This window comes from Perissodus microlepis, chromosome 11 (genome assembly GCF_051167445.1).
Source record: "Perissodus microlepis isolate ML-2025 ecotype Zambia chromosome 11, ASM5116744v1, whole genome shotgun sequence".
NCBI classification, from domain to species: Eukaryota; Metazoa; Chordata; class Actinopteri; order Cichliformes; family Cichlidae; genus Perissodus; species Perissodus microlepis.
The window spans coordinates 19021251-19040755 of record NC_140471.1 but is presented as its reverse complement, the minus strand read 5'-3'; the positions used below and the strand labels follow the sequence as shown (position 1 = coordinate 19040755).

Sequence of the window (19505 nt, the reverse complement as noted above, 5' to 3'; positions counted from 1 at the left end):
TTTTTTTTTAGCAAAAACTATTCCCAAAATGTGTCTTAAGTATGTGATTGAATTACGTACTAAGCTAACTTTTAGTCAGTTATATAAATATTTTCCTGTACTTATTATAAAAGCTTAGTAAACATTACTATGTGTATATATTTTTCCCTGAAAATGAATTCAGATTGTGCAGTTTGACAATGGATTTGTTGTGTTTTACATAATGTCATTGTGAGCTGTTGCTCAAAGTTTCCAAGTGGACCAAAAAGGAACTGTCATGTGAATGGCTTTAGCCTCTGCTGCCTACAGTAACTGAAAACAAGAAAGGAAACCGCATAGCTGTTAAAAATATTGACAACTGCTGTTCATGTGGACATCTGCACAAACCTATGCATTTTTACAATGTCTATTTATTATACCATAAGTTATAAAGTTCACATTAATGACATGGATCGTTCTGTCCAACTTTTGTGTGAATGTATGGACATTTGTATTCATAAGGCATGCTTTTTACTGCATGTTTGGTGTATTTAGCAACAGGTGCCAGGCCAAGGGCTTGAAGTGAGTAAATGAGTAATCCTAAAAGTGGTAGTTACAGAACAGTAACCATTTTCAGCTTATCGTCCATGCTATTGTACATACCATTGTTAAGTGTTGTTACCAGATGTACTTTATATTTTATTGATGTCGAATTAGTGGAAATGATCGGTAAGACTGCTCTTGCAGGCTGGGTTAACATTTGACTGCAAATTCACTGAGCCATTTGAAGAAAAAAAAAAAAAAGCAGGAAAATTATCTTAGGGCTTTAAAAAGAAGCTTACCGGATAGTATTTTCAACTTTATTATTGTTATTTTTATTTTAAGAATGCAAACACTAAAAACTCCTGTACAGTAAAGAAGTCATTTGCAGTAGGATTACATCACAGGTGTGCAATAGGCTGATTTCTGATGAGTTTTAATATTAATCCTTAAGATATGCTGTTGTAATATTACAACAAATAATTGTTTTTTCTATGGATGTAAATAAGATGCTATTTGATTTTTTTGCAAAATAAACATAATTAAGTTGCAGTTTGTCTTCTGTCATGCTGAAGTTAAATATGCTACCATATGGTTTACGTGCCTAGAGGTAAAGGCCCTTTACTTACTGTGCCAACTATACACTCACTGTCCGCTTTATTAGGTGCACCTGTTAGTGCAGATGACCTGCTGAAGTGACTTGATTTAAGTGACTTTGAGCGTGGCATGGCTGTTTGTACCAGATCAGAAACTGCTGAACTACTATGACTTCCAATGAATTTCCTATTTTGCATGACCATTTCTGGGGTTTACAGGGAATGATCTGAAAAAGGCAAAGACGATAGAAGATTGGAAAAATGTTGCTTGGTCTGATGACTACCACTTCTTTTGTGAAATTCACATGGTAGAGTCCCTTGAATGTTTATTTTGCATGAAAGCATGCATCTATTCTCCCTTCCAATGGTCATGGCAGGTGGTGGTGGTGTAATGTTGGTACACTTTGGGCATGTTAGCATTGTTTCTGACCATGTCCATCCCTTTATAACCACAGTGTACCTAACATCCGATGGCTACTTCCAGCAGAATAATGTCCCATGCTACAAAGCTTAAATGAACTCAAACTGGTTTCTTGAACATAACAGTGAGTACACTGTACTCAAACGGCCTTCACAGTCACCAGATCTCAATGCAGTAGAGCATCTTCAGCAACATCAGTTCGTACAGAGCTTGGGAAGAAGGCATTGTCCTTTTCTGCCCTGTCTTCATGCAGTACATTGCAGAAGCTCTCTCAGTTGATTTCACTTGCAGACTTTAAAAGACATACAAATGTTTTTATGAAATCATCTCTGGGAACTTGTTCATGTTTTAATATGACTGTGTACGTTATACATATTTAGCTATTTTATTGCTTTTTAAATTGTTGTAATTTTAATATGTTTGTCTGGAGCAGGTCTCTCGGAAGTGAGACACTCGGTCTCAAAGGCTAAATTAAAAAAAATCTTTTGGGGTGTTTGGCATAAAAGGAGATTCTCATCACTGATGTACAGCTTGTAAATCTGCAGCAACTCAGTGATGCTATTATCAATTTTGACCAAAAGATTTTGGTCAAATTTTTGAAGGCAAAATAAATTCCAACCCAGTGTTTTCAATATGTGCCTAACACAGTGACTGTTGAGTGCAAATAAGAAATAGATAGTAAATAGTTTGGTACCACAGTTGTTAAGACAATCTTAAATAATACTTCTGTATATCGTTTTCTGTTTCAAGTGATTATTTTGCATGTGCATTAATTAGCACCACTGCACCCAGGATACCAGCAGTTCTTGTCTATAGGTCAGGGATTTTCACTTGGCTTAGGTGAAGCAGTTGGGTCTCTGCCAGCTTCCTGTCCTGTGGTTTCCTTTGCATCGCCCCGTGTACCACAGCTGTAATGCTACACCAGTCAATCTACACTAAAATAACCTTGTAGTGGAAAAAAGAGTGTCATTTTTCCATAGGTATCATTTTAATACCTATGTGAGCTGAACATAGACCAAGCTTGCTATAAGTTACACTACATGAATAAGTTAATAAAATGCATGGGATACAGCTCATAAGTTAATTTGACCTTACTTCACAAATGGTAAACTTCACTTGAGGGATTCTTCTGTGACCACAGCTCATCTTTTCATTACAGAGCCAGTAAAATCAGGTCAGCCCTTGAATTTCAGTGACATTTAGTGCCACACTGGGACATTTGTTTGACAAATGTGATTGCCCCGGTCAGGGCACTGCACATGATGGCATAAATACACCAAGGTAAGGTTTTACTCTGGCATCTCGGTAGACAAATTGCCCTGATGTGATTTAGAAGAGGAATACAGCATGCTAATACAGTTATATGGTCTCATCCTGCTTCAAACATCTTGGTTGCAACAGTGGCTGGCTGGTCTGTCCCCAACCTGTATCACTGTGCCTCATCTCCAGGCACAGATTCAGCTCTGAAAGGCTTCATTAAGATGGAATAAAAAGCCGAAAAACCCATTGCCACGTCTGAGAAACAGCAAGAGTTCACTGTGTGGTCTGCTTTGCATTTAGACTAACGCAGCACTCAGCAAACGGCTGACTGCTGCGATACTTTGATGTCCCCCTTACTTTTTTGTCTGAGTGTTGTATCCTAAGAGAACATCAATAGCCTCTCCATCAATGCCAGTTAGGTTTGGGGTTTTTGTGTGTGTGCTTTTTCCAATAACAGCAGACATGACAAACCGCTAACCAAGGTTTAAGTTTAAATAAAGAGAGTGACTTAAATATCACTTTTATTTGATCATTTTTTAAATAGTTCACAACTACTGTAAAAATTATATCAGAGTATTAAAACAAAATGAACTACCCCAGTCACAATGCTTGCTACGCTTCATAAAGCCTTACAGCACGTCACCACATGCACGTTTCAGCATTGCTGTACATAGGCAGTCTAAGATAGAACACAGCAGCACAGGCCACAGACACGACACTCAACATAGTTTCCAGAACGGTACTCGAGCTTTGTGCATGGCACAGTTCATAACTTTAAGGTTTGTCATTCATACAGTGCTTTGCTTCTCTCTGAACAGAGCAAGACTGACAGTTCTTAAGACACCTGCTATGCTGATGAATGCAATGATGATTTACAAAACGGTATTTGACAAAGGTGAAGCATTAGCAGAGTTTCACAAGCATGCGGACACAATATATTAACAGTCTTCATCTTTTGATTGCTTTTGTAGGCTTTATAGACCTGACTACATCTAGGTATGTCTGAGAAAAAGTCTCCCTTGGCACCGCGACTCAAAGAGTAGCTTATGGAAAATGTCAGCTTATATCAGCACAGTCATTTTCAGCATTTGTGCCCAACACACAGCGGACTACACCTACACTGTTAAGTTTACTGTTGCTGTATATACTGTAAGACAGAAAGACTGGATAAAGAGGTATCAGAGTATGTACAGTAATGATCAGAAAACAGACTGTGATTTGAGTTCCTCTCCCTCCCCCCTTTAGCAGCTACAGACTAGTCCAGCCCTTCCCGTGCACCGAGAAAATTAAGGACATAACAGTTTCAAGCCTTCGTGTACAGTATATTTCATTTCTCACTGCAGCACAGGAGGGGAAACTGAATCCTGCAGTACTGCGCATTGTTGATGCGTTAAAGCTTTTGCTTGAGTTGCCTCAGTGTACAGTCACTGCCGCGTAATTTATAAAGAGCAGTAGAGGATACCTGTAAAAGGTGCTTTGTTTGTTGAGCTACATTACCTGTTAGCTAGTTCCTGAGAAGATTTGTGGATTTATTGAAACCTTGTCCAGACTAAATGTCCCTGTCAGTACAGTACCACCACAAGCTAACAAAGCTGGGTCAACTTCTAGGCTTCAAGCCTCCTGGAGTAACAGTCTCACTCAAAGATTACAAGTGCATAACTCGCTATATATACAGTATGTAGTGCACTATAACCACCTCTATCTCCATCCCTACCTTTGTATCTCGACGTGGTAGTGAGAGGACACAGTATGAAAGTTGTTTTGACAGTAATAAGTAAACTGATAGGTTACATGCTTTGATAGTGACAGCTGCTGTCGTGGTTTTAGTAATCCCAGATACATGCAAATGCTGTGCACTGTCATTCACACTGCAGTAGAATACCTCGGGCCATCGCTCTGGATGTCCTACTGCTTGTTATTCTCAACAGTAACTGGGTCAAGATTAATATGCCTCTGTTCCAGCTACTGCTTCTCTGCAACATCGTCCACTGGTACGCGATTGAGGCTCTCAACTGTTGCGTTGAAAGGCTGGTTCGGGTCCAGTCGGGCATGTTGAGGAAGCCAGTCCAAATCCTTCTCGTTAAGACAGCGTGCAGTCTTCCTTTGCATTTCCAGTGTGCGGATTTTCACCTTCAAAGACTCAAGCTATAACCTCCGGGGAGATATGTGGCATCTCAGCAGCAATACAGATGAGTTTTATGTATGTTTGTATATTTCTAGGTTTTGTTCTTTCTTTCATAACAGAATCACTGGCAGCCTCCGTGTTTTTGCTTGGAGCATTGTTGTCTTTTCTTTTTTTTTTCTTTTTTTTTTTTTTTTACATGTTAAGTCCCAAGCAAATAACACACAGAGGAACCACAGCACTGTCCAGACAACTCCTCAAGTAAAGTACTTGCAGTTTGTTGAGTCAATAGTACAGTATCTTGTGCACTTGAGGTGACCATATGACCTACAAATCATAAGAAAAACGTTTTCAGGTCAAGTTCACACCTACATCTTTTCATGCAGTACAAGGTTGTGTACCCAAATGCTGTATGCTTACCCTGGAAGATATGAATTACATGTCTGGTATCCAAAGTCTTTTCCATCACACTCCTCAGCCCCTTCATAGCGGTATCCGTCTCCACAGTAGGCATGTTTACACTCTATGGTAACATGAGACAGCAGGGGCACAGGGGGGTCATGTTATATGTGCACAGCAAAGTACAGCTAATGAACTATAAAAGGACCGGTAACATAGATGCATGACTTACTGACGCAGCCATCGGTGACAACTCTGTTTTTGTCATCACACTCCTCCCCGGTGGAGAGCTGCACTATGCCGTCTCCACAGTAACCTTCATCATCGGGGGCATTTTCCATGGACTGGTAGGGCGTGATCTGGAATGGAAAGGTCTTTTGCAGAATTTAAAAAATGTGAACATAAAAGGAAAAGGCTGTTTGAAAGTCAATATCTATTGTTTTTTTAAGGACACATTGCATTGTTGCTACATGCATTTATACCTGGATTGGCAGCCAGCCATCAATGTCTTTGAAATAGAGAGATCTCTGGTCTTTACGGAATGCAAGAGCGTTATCTGTGCGGAGGCGCTCCAGTTCCTCCTCATTGCTCACCACAAATATCTAAATAAAAGGCAAAATAATAGGGTTCAGTGCATTTTAGCACTTTATGAAATAACATTGAAGACCATCATTTGTCATCCCAGCTGGTAACACTTGTCTGCAAGCATTATCTATCTCTCCTGTAAGTGTACTTTAACCTTCCTTTTATCCTTTTTATCAAGCTTATTTATTTCCAGTTGTGGTCTAAAGTTTAATAGATTTATCACAGGCATGATGCTTTTAATGATATCTTTGAAGTGTTCTTTTTCTGGATTGGAATGATTGTACAAAATCTTTTTTAAATTTTTTTTGTATTTTGTATTTTCTCTAATCCACTCACAGCCAAAAGTATAAATAAAGGTCAAATATATACTTCTAACTTCTCGTTAGTTATCATGATTGACCTCAAAAAGGAGATTCTCTTCGCTGTCTTTGTTTTATAGCAATCATTGGATTGACCAATACTTGGAACAATAGGAAAATCCAAGGAATTCTGTGAAGGTCTTAGAAGGAGACTTTTAGATTTATACAAGTTAGGAAGATCTCTTGAAGCCATTTTTAAACCACTGCAGATTTTAAGATTATCAGTTCAAACAACTTATTTGGATGTGTCACTGCTTTGTCCAAGAAAAACCAAATGTCATCTGCAAAAACGTTTTATGGTCAGATCAGATAAAGATTGAGCTATTTGGCAAGAATACCAAGACATATGTTTGGAGGAGTAAAGGTGAGGCTTTCAAAACTAAAAATACTGTACAGGCTGTCAAGCATGGTGGTGGTAGCATCATTCTGCAGGGCTGTTTTACTGCCAGTGGTACTGGTAAATTGCACAAAGTGGATGAAATTTGAAATTGGATGAAATCACTCCACCCTGGAAAAAGAGGACGGCACTGCCGTCATTTAATGCACTTCCAGAAAGCATTCGTTTGCAAAAGGTCAGTTATTAAAAAGCTACAATTACCATGGCATTGATGCCTGTGATGAGCTGATGTAAACTTCTGACCACAACTGTATTACCCTTTGAAACTCTTTACATTTTAATTTGGTGGATTTTTCAGTGATTTCACAGATGATTCTATATTTGACTGCAAACCATTCATCTCTCACCACTGGCACTTTGAGATAATTTCCTGTAGAGGCATAATTTTCAAATGGAGGACTACTCAAAGAGCTGCAGCTACACTTTCCAGGAGGCCCTGGTGGACCGCGCGCACCCTTTGCTCCAACCATGTAGACTCCTGCATATACAGGAAGAGGGGGAGAAAAAAAGGAAGGATAAACAAACAGTGGGTCTATATTTAGTCCAAAGTGACAGAATATAGCAGCATTAATGAGTTGTGTACAGCCTACACAAGCTGATATAAATACCACATGTCAGTCTAGCGTCTTTGATTTATCAATCAAGAAGCAAACACAATCAGGATAATTCATACAGGAACTTGATCAAGATAACAAATGTCATCTTGATGATGTGCTGACATAATATTTGTAAAACTGTAGGCTTGCCATCTGTCAATCCATTTTAGCCACATGATGTCATGCTGAGAGAATCCTGTTTCAGCTCGGGGGGATTAGATTTCTCCGGTGCTAAATAAGACTACTGGTGTTACCTCGTACACAGTTTCAAAGTGGGCTTCCTTTACTCACCGGGCTGCGAGCTTTCCCTTCTCACTTTCAGCACAAGTTTTCACGTGCTCACAACGGAAAAAAACACACGACCATCCACAAACTAAATCTCTCCAGCAAACACTTAATTATAACCACAGTTCTCAAGAGTTTTAAATCTACTTTGGGATTTCACCTGTTGCAGGTGGACCAGGAGGGCCGGGGTGGCCTGGAGGTCCCTGTGGGCCCGCTGGCCCTATAGGACCAACGCTTCCTGTGTCTCCTTTCAGTCCCTTAAATTCAAAACAGTGCAGGGTCATTTCCTTACACCACATGTCAAAAAGTACAACTGTCTTGCTATCACTACTGTAAAACAGAGCAACCACATGCCCACAAACTCCTCACCTGCTTGCCTCTCTTCCCCGGTCGGCCAGTGGGTCCTCTGTTTCCTGAGGTTCCAGGTTCTCCTTTTGGACCCATTTCACCCTCAATAACAGAAAAAAAAAATATATCTATATCAGAAAAATTCTGAATTCAAATACATGAATTTAATTGGTTAGCTGGTTAACACTGTAAGGCAGAACCCTTACTGTCTTGAATGAGGATTACTCACTTTTTGTCCAAGCATTCCTGGGAAACCCATTGCACCCTGCGAGTGAGGAAGAGTACGTAACATGAATTCAGAATTCTTACAAAGTGTATGTACAATTTTCCTGATACACTCTCCCCACCTTGTCTCCTTTCATCCCATTCTCGCCTCGGTCACCTCGGGAACCCTGACAGAGCAGATTACATTCATTTAGTTTACTGTCAAAGTAGTTAATAAATCCTACAGTATTTACAGCTGAATGGTGCCACTTACCTTTTCCCCTTTATACCCAGGTAAGCCCTAGGATTAAAGATTTAAAACAAGCATGAAACACGATGAAACAAAACTCACTAAAGATCACTAAACAGCATATGTAAAAGTTTACCCTCGGCCCAATTGGTCCTCTGGATCCAGGCAAACCCATCAGCCCCGGGTCACCTTTCTCCCCCTGACACAAAGGTAAACATGAATGACCTGGATGAGCTTTTGTCTTTAAAATAAGAAATGTCATATGCGGACATTGAACGTTAAAGGTTCTTTTATTACGTTTACAGTAAAGCATTCACCAAAGGAAAGGCTGTTTGCATGTTACATAACTGGTAATCCAGGGTTTTATTTTATTTGACTGCAAATCAGACTTGTGTAATAAACCATTCTGGTTCTTATTGGTCTCATATATTGACATATTTTATAGGATCTACATTATGACTTACTCACTTTGGCCCCACTTGGTCCTGACCACCCTGTTGGTCCTCTTTTCCCAGGAAGTCCAGGAGGGCCTGTCCGACCCTGACAGGAGACATAACTGTTTTTTAAGTTAATGAAATCAGAGCCTTTTATGCCTGTTTGAACATATATATATATATGTGTGTGTCTGAATGAATTATTTGCTGCATTAGCTGACGGCCAGCTCACTACAGCATTTTTCAGACACTTCTGCACATGTAGGGGGAGAATGGCTTTAACGAGCCCTGTCACTTTGCTCTCTTTAATTAAATGATGGGCTGTATATAGAACAGGAGTCTGTGCTTGTGGGAAATAAAATGATTAATAACCTGGCTGAAACACTAAGCAAAATTGCTCTGCGGTGCTGCAAAGCTGCTCAGTCAGGCCGCTCTCAAAGTGAAGCTCCCCCATTGGACAGCTTTGATTCATTTAGGAGGACGCTACTCTTCTACCTGTGCTCATCACATAGTGTGTCCCGAGCTTTCAATAAAGATTTACGTTAGGAGAAGGAGGACCGTCTGACAGGCTAGCCTGATGCGGAATGTTGATAGGGAAGCAATATGCTCCGCTTCGGTGAGAGAAACAGACTGAGAGCATGTAAAGTCCCTCAGCCACAAAAACAGCCTGTCTCAGCAGCCCTGCACCCATTTGCCTCCTGTCAGTGTGTCTGTTCTGCCTCCTGTCAAGGTTGTATATCCTCACAATTTCGGGATGTACACAAGCAGGCACTGGCAGCACTGTGACTTACAGCGAGCGAGCAGGCGGAGGCATTGTATCTCATTTTTTGAGTAAATCCACTTAGCAAAGAACATGGAGTGATTAATGGAGACTCTCACCTTTTGACCAGGTCTTCCTATTTCTCCCTGACAACAGGATGTGGAGGAGGGGACAAGGACGGCAGTCATTTAATGCACTTCCAGAAAGCATTTGTGTGCAAAAGGTCAGTTGCACTTTAGCTTATTAGAATAATAAGCAGATAGTCTAGTTTTATCTAATTTCGATAAGTACACTCCTTACCTTTTCTCCTTTAGGCCCTGCTATCCCAGGTAATCCAGGGGGACCCTAATGAACATAAAAAGAAAACATTAGATTTGTGCTATACGCTCCTAAATCACAGAGATGGCCATCTAAATTCATTTTATTGTCCACAGCATCCCACTACAGAGCTGTTCTGTTTCTGGAAGCCGCAGTTTCAATTAGCTAAAGGCTGAGTGGCCACTATTGATTTAAAAGCTGCCTTGTGGGCCTCCTTTGATAAAGAGAAATGCTGCTGCGGTTGGACCTCTGATGAGCAACCGCAGCAAAAGCTTTAACAATCAGTTGGTAAATCTGCTTTCACTTATGAAATGCTGGAACACAGTGGAGAACAGTGGAGCAGGTTGGGTTATGAGGGCCTTTTGAACCAAAAGGTCTTTGTATCTTTCAATCACTAGAGAACACAAACACCTGGACACAAGCATGTTTTGGTGAGCCCTGGAATTTACGCGACCCAGTACTCGTTTCCAAGCAGACAGCTCTTCAGACAGTTTCTGAGAATGATGTGTGGGACACTGGCAGCCGGTGGAAAAAGGCTATTTGTGTCTCAGCTAAAAGTGGAGCGTTAATGGTTGCTGTGTTGCATGGGCCAGAGAAATCCCCATCTCCTGCTGTACAGGAACTATCAAGTTGGAGAAGACATGCGGTTAATATGTAGTTGGGGTACTAATTTTTAACACCTTAAAACTATGTAGACTCCAACATGAAACAGAGACTGACGCTTTAGTTATAGTGGTGATGAATCCTGTTACATTACGAGAGATTTATTGGAAGAGTCCAATAACAGTGGCACGGTTCCAGATACAAAAGGATAGCCATGATGTTTTAGGAATAGCCTGGTTTCCCACCTGAGGTCCTGGGGGGCCAGGAGGCCCCGGAGGGCCTGCTGGGCAAGAAGAAACTTTATTGTTATTGTCCACATCAGACTCGCGACCACCACGGGAATTTCCATCACTCTGTAAAATATAAATAAAGATGCAATTTGATGACTTCTTCGGTCTTGACAACATTTGCAAGAGCAGGTTTGATGATATTCATTCAGTTGTTGACATTAAATTCGAGGGACTCTTGACCAGGGGTCAAAAGGCTGTAAGAAATGTGGTGTTTTTGGATATAAATCAAGGACATGTCAACAGTTAGAGATTCACAATAGAAAGTCACATGACTTTGACTCACATGAGGGTAGAGGCGCCAAAGTGAAGGGGGTGGAGGAAACAGCGGTGGTGGAGGCGGACTCACTAAACAGCATGGGTTGAACCTCTTCTGCTGATCTGGGGATCTGAGAGCTGCGCAAGGTGGGCATGCAGTCACAAATTAAACAGGGTATCAAAGGTATATGAAGCCAGGAAGGTTTTTTTGTGTGTTGTTTTAACTTCTGCACCCGCGCTAATGAATGTGAGATGAGAAAAACTTCATTTACGACAAATTAAGGTGGGACAGATTAAAAATTAGACAAACTGAAGCAATTACAGCATGCTGGAGCAGCACAAGCAACAGAGAAACAGGTGCAAACTATCAAATCATGACACCCATCCAGCAGAATTCCTAGCACTGGACGGATACGAAGCCCATGTGCCTCTCACTGAAGAGCTGGAGCTGTTCTCGCTATTTATAGAGGCCTTTCCAACCTACCTCATGGACAACAAGAAAATAAAAACAAGGGTATTATCATGAGTGCCACGTGAATCTCAAATTGAGACTTTCAGAATCCGTGCTTTTGCAGCTCAAATCCACCAGCTCCTGTGCATGCACAGTACAGTACAGTACAGTACAGTATACAGTATTCAAGCACAGGATTAAAACGGTCTTACCTGCTGGGAATGAATCAAAGTTGTCCAGAAAAGAAGGCTGAGCCAGGCCATAACAAAACCACAATGGCAGATACAGTCCAAGTGTTAGAAGAGTCATGCTGCTCCGGATAGTTGCCTGACTTTATTTCTGATCCACAGCAGCTCTCACGCTGTCTTTTTCCACTCCCTCTCTTCTCACTGTCCTCTCTCTCTGCCCCCCTCCCTCTGCGTTCACTCTGCTGTGTCTCCTTTACGCCCTCAGAAGAGGGTACGCTGACCAATACCCATTAAATCTTTCCTCTGCATCAGTGTGCACTAAAATTACAGGAGACAGCCTGCCAGCTGCTCCTGGTGCCAATATTAGATCTCTACTACTGCAGTGAGGGGGCTTTTGTTATTGTCTCTCTTCAGGGAAAGTTGTGAGACTCCCTGTGTGCTTTTCTGCAAGACATGCTGAGAGCAATCTGAATGAAGATGTCAATATGTTACAACTTTCTTAGATGTATCAGTCTACAGTCTAATTATGTTTAGATTAATGTGTTTTTTTTGTGATGAAGTACACTGTGCATCGAGTTATTTAGTACGCACTATACTGCTGTGGCAAGTCTTTTACACAATGTCAAGTGTCTGCATTTCCAAAGGACCTAGAAAAACAGACTCCATCACTTCTCAGCAGCACTTTAAGATAAATTATGCTTTTTTCTTTATATAAATTACAAAAGCAATCATGTCAAGCTTGCAACTTAACAGATACAAAGCAATGCAATTTTCTACCAAATTATTTTAGCTTGCATTGCTTTTTTGTTGCGCATTTAGGATTTTTCAGACAAGTTGTGGAAAAGGATACAAAACTTATGGAAATTAGAAAAATCCTGTTGATTTCATCTAAAGTTTCCCCATTACTGACAAATCTCTACATTCAACTGTAAACATTAGCTGGTTCATTTGTAAAAAGAAAAAAAAAGTTTGTCAAATGCGTTTATTTTTCTCCTTTTCTCCAGATTTTGGTCTTTTCAGACACTTTTCTTTCCTTTACATTTAATTTTATTACATTTCATTAATGTAGGCAACAGGGCAACTCACAGTTGCAGTCCAGATTAAGAGGGGGAAAAAATGACATAAAGAAACAGCATGCACTCTGTGTGAAATGTTTTATTGTAGTCATATTTTTCATATTATTCACAGTATAGTAATAGCAAAATATTAGATGAATTAATGGAAACAACCAGAAAAACAAAAGCAGTTTGATATTTTCCAGGAGAAAACCATCACTGCTGTTCTGAAACGCTCTGGAAATCTACAGGTTGGAACGTGTGAGCCAAGGAAACTCCTGCAAACAGACAACACAGTGTTTATATTAGTCTTTAAATGAAAGAGCTATACGGTGTAATAAGATCTAGATGAATATTGTACTGTAATGGAGATCTAAGCAGTAAAACAGAGGTTTTTCCAGGTAATAAAATTGAACTAAAAGTTTTCTTCAAATCAAATTTTCAAAACTAAATCTTGTCAGCTTCAAGTCTGACAGGAATGAATTAAAGTTGGGTGTCGAAAGGTAAAGGCGCAACACTAAAAGTCAGGGACAAGTCTTTCTGCTGGCACAGCCGTGGAGCTCAGCGCTGTGGATACATTACTCAATACAACCTTCAACCGTGTCTGCAAAAGGTTGCGTGGATACGTTCAACATAAACACGGAGGGCCATGCTTTCTAATTATGGGAGCCCTGAAATAGAAAGGTCAGGTTGGTGTTAGGTGGAGGGATTGTGAGTGGAATACAACAGTTCTGGTGCACCTGGAGCAGGAGGATTACGGCTCAGCGAGGCATGTCGGTAACATAGCCCTCAAAGGATGAGGAAGAGTCAAGTAAACATGAAGCTGTTTATTGTATGCAAAGCAGAAACCAAAGAAACACTGGATTAAATCAGGCTTGGCTTTACTGCTCTGTCTGCCGGTGTCACTCAGTCTCTTTATGCCTTCTGTGGTGCACCAGGACCAAATACTAAAAACATTCTGTGATCTGATTTGCAGCCTTTTGTCATATAGTACCGTTTATAGTCTGCAAGGACACAGGGCTGCAAGGGTGTAAAACATGCTATGAGATGAGATTTCTGATATGAGTGATATATGTCAAGTCTTTATTCCAGACTGTGTTAACATGTTCGGACCGTCTTAGACCCTCCATGTTTCTCCAGTGTACGGCAAACGCTCGACAGCGCAGAAGTCCAGATATTTGATAGAGCCACAGAGATGCTCTGACTATGGTAGGAGTTGTTATTACAACCGTGACCACAAGGTGGAGCATTATTTTTCTAGAGTTGCCTGTGCATGTAGAGAATTTTACTCCAGGTGCACCTGGGAGACGCTCACCCTCAAGTCTGTCTGGCAGGCAAGACGTGGTTAATGTTGTTGCATACTTTATAAACATGCAGACTCTATAAACATGTGCTCCTAACAGTTGTAGTTACCTGCTGCTTCCTGTCTGAGGAAGGGTCAATGAGCACATTGATGAGACTTGGTCTCTCCCAGTCACTCAGGCTAAGCTGTAAGGCACTGCGCAGCTCCTCCACCGTCCTCACCAGCAACCCTCGACCTCCGAACGCCTTCATCACCTCATCATAGCGAGCGTCAGGTAGAAGGGACACGGGAGGGGCCCTACAGTGTGACGATGTAAGACAGCTTTTGCTACGTCATAGCATAAGACATCAATAAAAACTATCAGTGAATTCACTTTATGATAATTTTCTCAAAAGTATCTCACTCACACAGAGGTCAGCTCTCCCATTTGTTTCATTGCTTTCCATGTTTCAGAATCTACTCCGCTGTAAATGCCGTTATTATTGACCACAATAACAACCACGGGTAGGCTATACCTGATTTACAAAACACAAAGAGAAGAATGTGAAGTCAATAGACGGTTAAACTGCAAATACTGAATAGAAACACTGGAATCAATTCACCTGCACATGGTCTCAACCTCCATACCAGAAAACCCAAAGGCACTGTCTCCCTCCACACAGACGACCCTTCGGCCGGTGTTCTGGCTCGCCTCCACAGCAGCTGCTGCAATAGCAAACCCGAGGCCAACTCCCATTGTTCCAAAGGTGCCTGCATCCAGTCTGAACATCATCAAGATTAGTTTACAGCAATCTAATAGATATTAACTCACAGTTTAGTCTAAATTGATTTGTTAGCATAAAAAAAACACAACAACAAAAAAGTCAGTGCGCTTGACTGGCTTACCTGTGTCGAGGTAGGTAGTTATTTAACATGGTGCGTCCGATGTCCATTGTGTTTGCACCCTCGCTGACAATGATGCAGTCATGTGGCAGCAGCTGGGAGATGTGATGAAACACTGTGTAGTAGTTCAAGGGCACTGTAGACTGTAGAGCAAGTGCCTATTGGCAAGAAACACAAAAAACAGAGACAACATCTAAATGGATTAAATATATAATTTAATGTCATCGGCAGGCTGATACAGTGTAACCATGCACAGAACAACAATGTGAGCTTTCCATTGGTGGTCCAAATTCTAAGGAAGGATTAGAAGAACTTTGGTGAAACCCACCTTTGATATTTTTGCATTAGCAGCAATCTTGCTCTTTAACGTGCTCCACCACTCAGCGTTAGAGGGGTATTTCCAACCATCTCTACGGACACACATTAGCAGCTGAAGAAAAAAAACCCACTGTTATTACAGTTGAATGTTACTGTACTCGTGTCACTGATATAGAGAATATAGTCAAGCTAAAAATACAGCACAAGACGTTTCAAAGAAATCATCTGGTCCTTACCTGATCTTAAAATTTGGTAGATGCAACCTCAGAGGAAGAACAACCCCATGACATTTAACACAATGTAATCGTAATAAAATGCAAAAGCAGTCTTGTGAATGTCCTCACTGTTTCCATAGGAACTGAGAGAGAACGTAGAAGACAGGTGCTGCTAATCAAATGCATTTGATTAACTGATCATCAGCAAGTGGTCGTGTGTGAACACAATGCCGAGGAGGAAAGACAACAACACCAATCTTAGCAAATGTTGCTGTCCATTAATCTGGGAATGATTATAAAGCCATTTGCAAACAATTTCAAGTCCATCATCGTACTGTGAGGAAAATTATTCACAAGTGGAAATCTTATTAACAAATTCACCCCAAGGTCAGACCATGCAGCGCTCAGAGAAACTGCAAAAAACCCAAGAAGTACATCTCAGGCCTCAATTAACATATATTAACAATTCAAACTCCTCTGTATATGAAATACGCTTTGTTTTTGCCATGACTGGGATCCATTTTGCTTTTTACAGACATATTTTTGTCGCATATTTCAGTCTGAAAATTCAGTGAGAGGAGCAAAGAAAATATAAAAACAAACAAAAAACTCTGAACAAAAGTGTTCAGACCTCAGTGTCGTGCATGTCAGGCTTAAAAACCAATGATTAAAGAAGCCATTAAGAGCTGCACAAGTACAACCAGATCTTATGCTATAGTGAATTATCTATGAGAGAAAAACATAGTTCTACACAGGTTCTTACCATTAGCGCAAATGTTGATGAAACAGGTTTGCTTTTGATTCCTAAATTAACGTTATGGGAAAGACATCAAAGAGAAAGATGAGCCAATGGGCTGAGTTGCTGAAAATGTACCTGAGTGGCAACAGCACTGATATCTCCAAGGAGAGCAACAGCTGGCCTCACATTATTGCCCATCTCCTCAGCACAAAGGTCAACCTGCAAACAGATCACAGTGGGGTTATATCATTACAGCTTTTGCAGCACCAGATTTGGCAAAACTAACTCTCTCATGACAAGGCAAAAGATTAACAACCAAATAGACTACTAGCTTTAAACCAGATCTTTTAATGCTGATTTTTCTCAAACCATAAACTCGGTCATTTACATACCTGAATGATCTTAACATTAGGGTTAAATCTAGGCGGAAGACCAAAATGGAGCATCCAATTTAGCCTGGCTCCAAACAGAAGTATGACATCAGCCTGGAGAAGAGCTCTGGGTAACAAGGGAAAAAAATACATAAAAAACAAACAGCGGAAGAGGTCAAACAATAGATTCTCATTAAACAAGACGAAAAATTTTAGATCCTGACTAGTTAGAAGATGCAGAATTTAGGAGCCAGATAGATGACCATGACACAAATGTTTGTTTGCCATCTAAACATGTACTGTCAACTACTCTTGGCCTAAAAAATATAGAAATAGAAATCTGGTGGTCCAGTCAGCTGAATAAATGAGGTAGAAGCATTGAGATGTCAGACAGAAGGGTACAAAACTTCATGCCACTTCTCCCTTAGGCAGAATGTTTTTCGATCCTGTAATGCATATAGAAGGTGAATTTTGTCTTCTAGCTAAAAACATATTCAAAATAGGAGCTGCACTCAAAACACATCCGTCTGTCTGGATGTTAGACTGTTTTCTTTTTTGAAAAATCTGACCATCGCTTTTAAAAAATAAGTACTTTTATAAGTGTATTATTATACACTTACCTAACACTTCATTAGGTACACCAGTTCAACTGCACATTAATATCTAACCAGCCAAACAGTTGGCAGCAGCTCAATACATCAATACAATCACCAAAATTGTAAAAATGTTGCCCGGTCTGATGAGTCTGGATTTCTGCTGCAACATTCAGATGGCAGGGTCAGATTTTGGCACACACAGCACAAAGGCATCGATCAATCCGGCCTTGTTTCAACTGTTAATATCAACGGAGCATTGATTAAACCCCAAAGCCTGCATGGGTATTGCTGAGCATGTCTATGCCTTCTACTTCAGGAAGATTAAAACACACCAAAGTTACAGAGTTCTGCTGGACTACTCTATTAAAGAGAGCTCTACAGATTGTTACAACTTTGTCTGGTTACTACCAGGTGTGATTGTGCAATGTGAGGCTTACCTTGACCGTGCAGCAGCTACACAGTTGGCATGGTCATCAGGAAGAACCCCTTTTCCCATCGGGGTGGGCAGGAAGGGAATGCCACTCATTTCAATAAGCTCCCTCAGCACAGTCTCTGCTCTGCCGTAGGCTGCTCCTATTGGCGGAAAAACACAGGTTGGTTAGGCTTAGTTAATTTGAAAAGAGGTGGCAATTGCTTCTTTTGTTTCAGTTACCTTTGCCGATGATGACCAAGGGTGTCTTGGCTGCTTTTAAGACAGACATGGCTTCTGTGACTGAACCCTGGTCAGCCAAACTCACTGGTGGAGGCGGACAGCAGGACACCTCTCTGAGCGAGAGACACACTTCTCTGAGAGTCTGTACACCCGATGTTTAACGAGTGATACTGTGCATAAAAATGTTTTTTGGTTTGTTTTTTTTTTAAATCCAAGAATGACAACAAACCTAGCTTTGCTCCTCTCCACTTTAGCATTAACCATGTCGCCTGCAATATCCACATAACAAGCACCTGGACGCCCATAGATGCTTGTGCGGACCGCCTGTGACCAACCAAATACCATAAAACTTTACACAGACGTGATAAAAATAATCATTAGTAGTTTATCCAGATCTGTTTGATACATTAAAAGAACAAAACAAACAGTGTGAGGGCATTGTTATACAACCTTCTCTATCACTGAGGGGACGGCTTCTAGACTGCTGGGTCTCGCTGAAAACTTGCTGTACAGGCGGCATGCTTCCACCTGGGAACATGGAGAAACAGAATCAGCGTAGAGAAGCGGTGTCAGGCAAAAATCCACATCGAGACACGTGTTACCTGAGGAAACTCCTGAAAGGCTCCTGCAGTTTCCTGATTTCGATCCGAAGACCCTCCGATAACGACCACCGGCCTGTGCAAAGCCAGCATCACTTCATAAACACCTTGTAAGTTGTACAGTACACAGCAGTGGTTATGGAGTCATACCAGCAGTTCATGTTGGCATTGGCCATTCCACCCAGGGCATGGATGAGCCCAGGTCCAGAAACCACAAGACAGGCCCCTGGTCTGGATTCAGATAACCACAGGAAACAGCAACATGTGAATAACAGTGCTGGGCACCAGCTGTTCACCTTATTCGGTACAGAATTAGATTTTACCTCCCAGTAATGTATCCGACGGCAGACGCTGCATAGCACGCCTGTTATGCGACAGAAATTATTTGATGTCAGCATGGCAGTGCAATGCTTTTGTTAGGGATTACAAAGGTTGTACAAAACAACGAGTTACCGCTTGCTCGTTGCGCATTCCCACGTATCTGATTCCTGCAGCCTGAGCAGCCATGGCCACTTCGATTATCGGAACTCCAACTATCCCAAACATGTAGTCCACTTTCTGCAGGGAGATTGGTTGAACGTTGGATTGAACAAGTTTTGTAAAAAAGTAGCATTATTAATAAGAGGGGGAAATGCACTTATGAAAAGTTTAGTGATCCTGACCGCACCGCACTTGGACTTTGACACATTGCTCAACAGTTACATCTGAGCAAAGAGAATATTTCTGTTGGAGTGCTACATGTTTGCAGACGACGTCATTCCTACCTGAGCCTTTAGAGACTCAGCGATGAGCTGAGCTCCTGTCACTTCGTCCATGACCGTGAGGAGACAGCAGGCAGCGCAATGTCAAACCGCACTGTCACAAACCACAAGGTGAGGCTGGACTGCAACTTGAGCAAGTTTGCATCAGAGCCCTTGAGCAAAGGTCTCTGCTTGGTTTGTTTTTGGACCTGCATCCGCCCCCTTACTTCCACTTCCGAGTTACGAGCCAATCACGGGAGCCAATGCGTGTGACCTCACGTCCTACCGAGAAGCGCAAAAAGAAATTCAGTTGTGTAGACTAGATACTATCTTTTATTTAGTTATTTCTAATAAATATTAGAATCTAGAGTTTAAGCATAGACCTTGTAGTCGGTCTTTGGTTTAATGCATCATTT

The 19505-nt window shown here is 41.2% G+C and overlaps 2 protein-coding genes across 3 annotated transcripts; both read right to left on the bottom strand.

Annotated features, from left to right (window-relative positions):
- Positions 1-3258: 3258 nt before the first annotated feature.
- Positions 3259-12685, bottom strand: colq (collagen-like tail subunit (single strand of homotrimer) of asymmetric acetylcholinesterase). Of its 2 annotated transcripts, none has more exons than XM_084942913.1 (17): positions 11644-12685; positions 11009-11118; positions 10681-10788; positions 9815-9859; positions 9634-9660; positions 8789-8860; positions 8457-8519; positions 8345-8371; positions 8214-8258; positions 8096-8131; positions 7888-7968; positions 7679-7775; positions 6985-7115; positions 5779-5898; positions 5529-5670; positions 5318-5420; positions 3259-5224 (listed from the first exon to the last, which is right to left on the bottom strand). In XM_084942913.1, exons 1-17 carry the CDS (start codon positions 11738-11740, stop codon positions 5155-5157), a joined length of 1374 nt encoding a protein of 457 aa, XP_084799039.1. In that variant the 5' UTR covers positions 11741-12685; the 3' UTR covers positions 3259-5154. The 2 variants fall into 2 exon arrangements, with proteins under 2 accessions (XP_084799039.1, XP_084799040.1); XM_084942914.1 differs by having other exon boundaries at positions 5529-5655.
- Positions 12686-12758: 73 nt separating this feature from the next.
- On the bottom strand, positions 12759-19330 carry hacl1 (2-hydroxyacyl-CoA lyase 1). The gene is made up of 17 exons (XM_084942910.1): positions 19114-19330; positions 18803-18907; positions 18673-18713; positions 18500-18580; positions 18353-18425; positions 18201-18278; positions 17980-18074; positions 17751-17863; positions 17536-17671; positions 16524-16629; positions 16267-16350; positions 15188-15289; positions 14863-15017; positions 14580-14738; positions 14385-14492; positions 14088-14274; positions 12759-12952 (listed from the first exon to the last, which is right to left on the bottom strand). The coding sequence occupies exons 1-17, from the start codon at positions 19162-19164 to the stop codon at positions 12920-12922; spliced, it is 1707 nt and encodes a 568-aa protein (XP_084799036.1). The 5' UTR covers positions 19165-19330; the 3' UTR covers positions 12759-12919.
- Between the last annotated feature and the right edge of the window lie 175 nt (positions 19331-19505).

What these genes read in the sequence shown, in the direction of transcription:
- hacl1 (XM_084942910.1), bottom strand. Translation starts at nt 19,164, where the DNA reads ATGGACGAAGTGACAGGAGCTCAGCTCATCGCTGAGTCTCTAAAGGCT. An exon ending in GTCGGATACATTACTGGGAG is followed by an intron (nt 18,581 to 18,672) that starts GTAAAATCTAAT and finishes ATCTGAATCCAG; the next exon opens with ACCAGGGGCCTGTCTTGTGG. An exon ending in TCAGTGCTGTTGCCACTCAG is followed by an intron (nt 15,290 to 16,266) that starts GTACATTTTCAG and finishes TTTTTTCTTCAG; the next exon opens with CTGCTAATGTGTGTCCGTAG.
- colq (XM_084942913.1), bottom strand. Translation starts at nt 11,740, where the DNA reads ATGACTCTTCTAACACTTGGACTGTATCTGCCATTGTGGTTTTGTTAT. An exon ending in CAGGGCCTAAAGGAGAAAAG is followed by an intron (nt 9,661 to 9,814) that starts GTAAGGAGTGTA and finishes TCCTGTTGTCAG; the next exon opens with GGAGAAATAGGAAGACCTGG. An exon ending in ATGGCTGGCTGCCAATCCAG is followed by an intron (nt 5,671 to 5,778) that starts GTATAAATGCAT and finishes ATTCTGCAAAAG; the next exon opens with ACCTTTCCATTCCAGATCAC.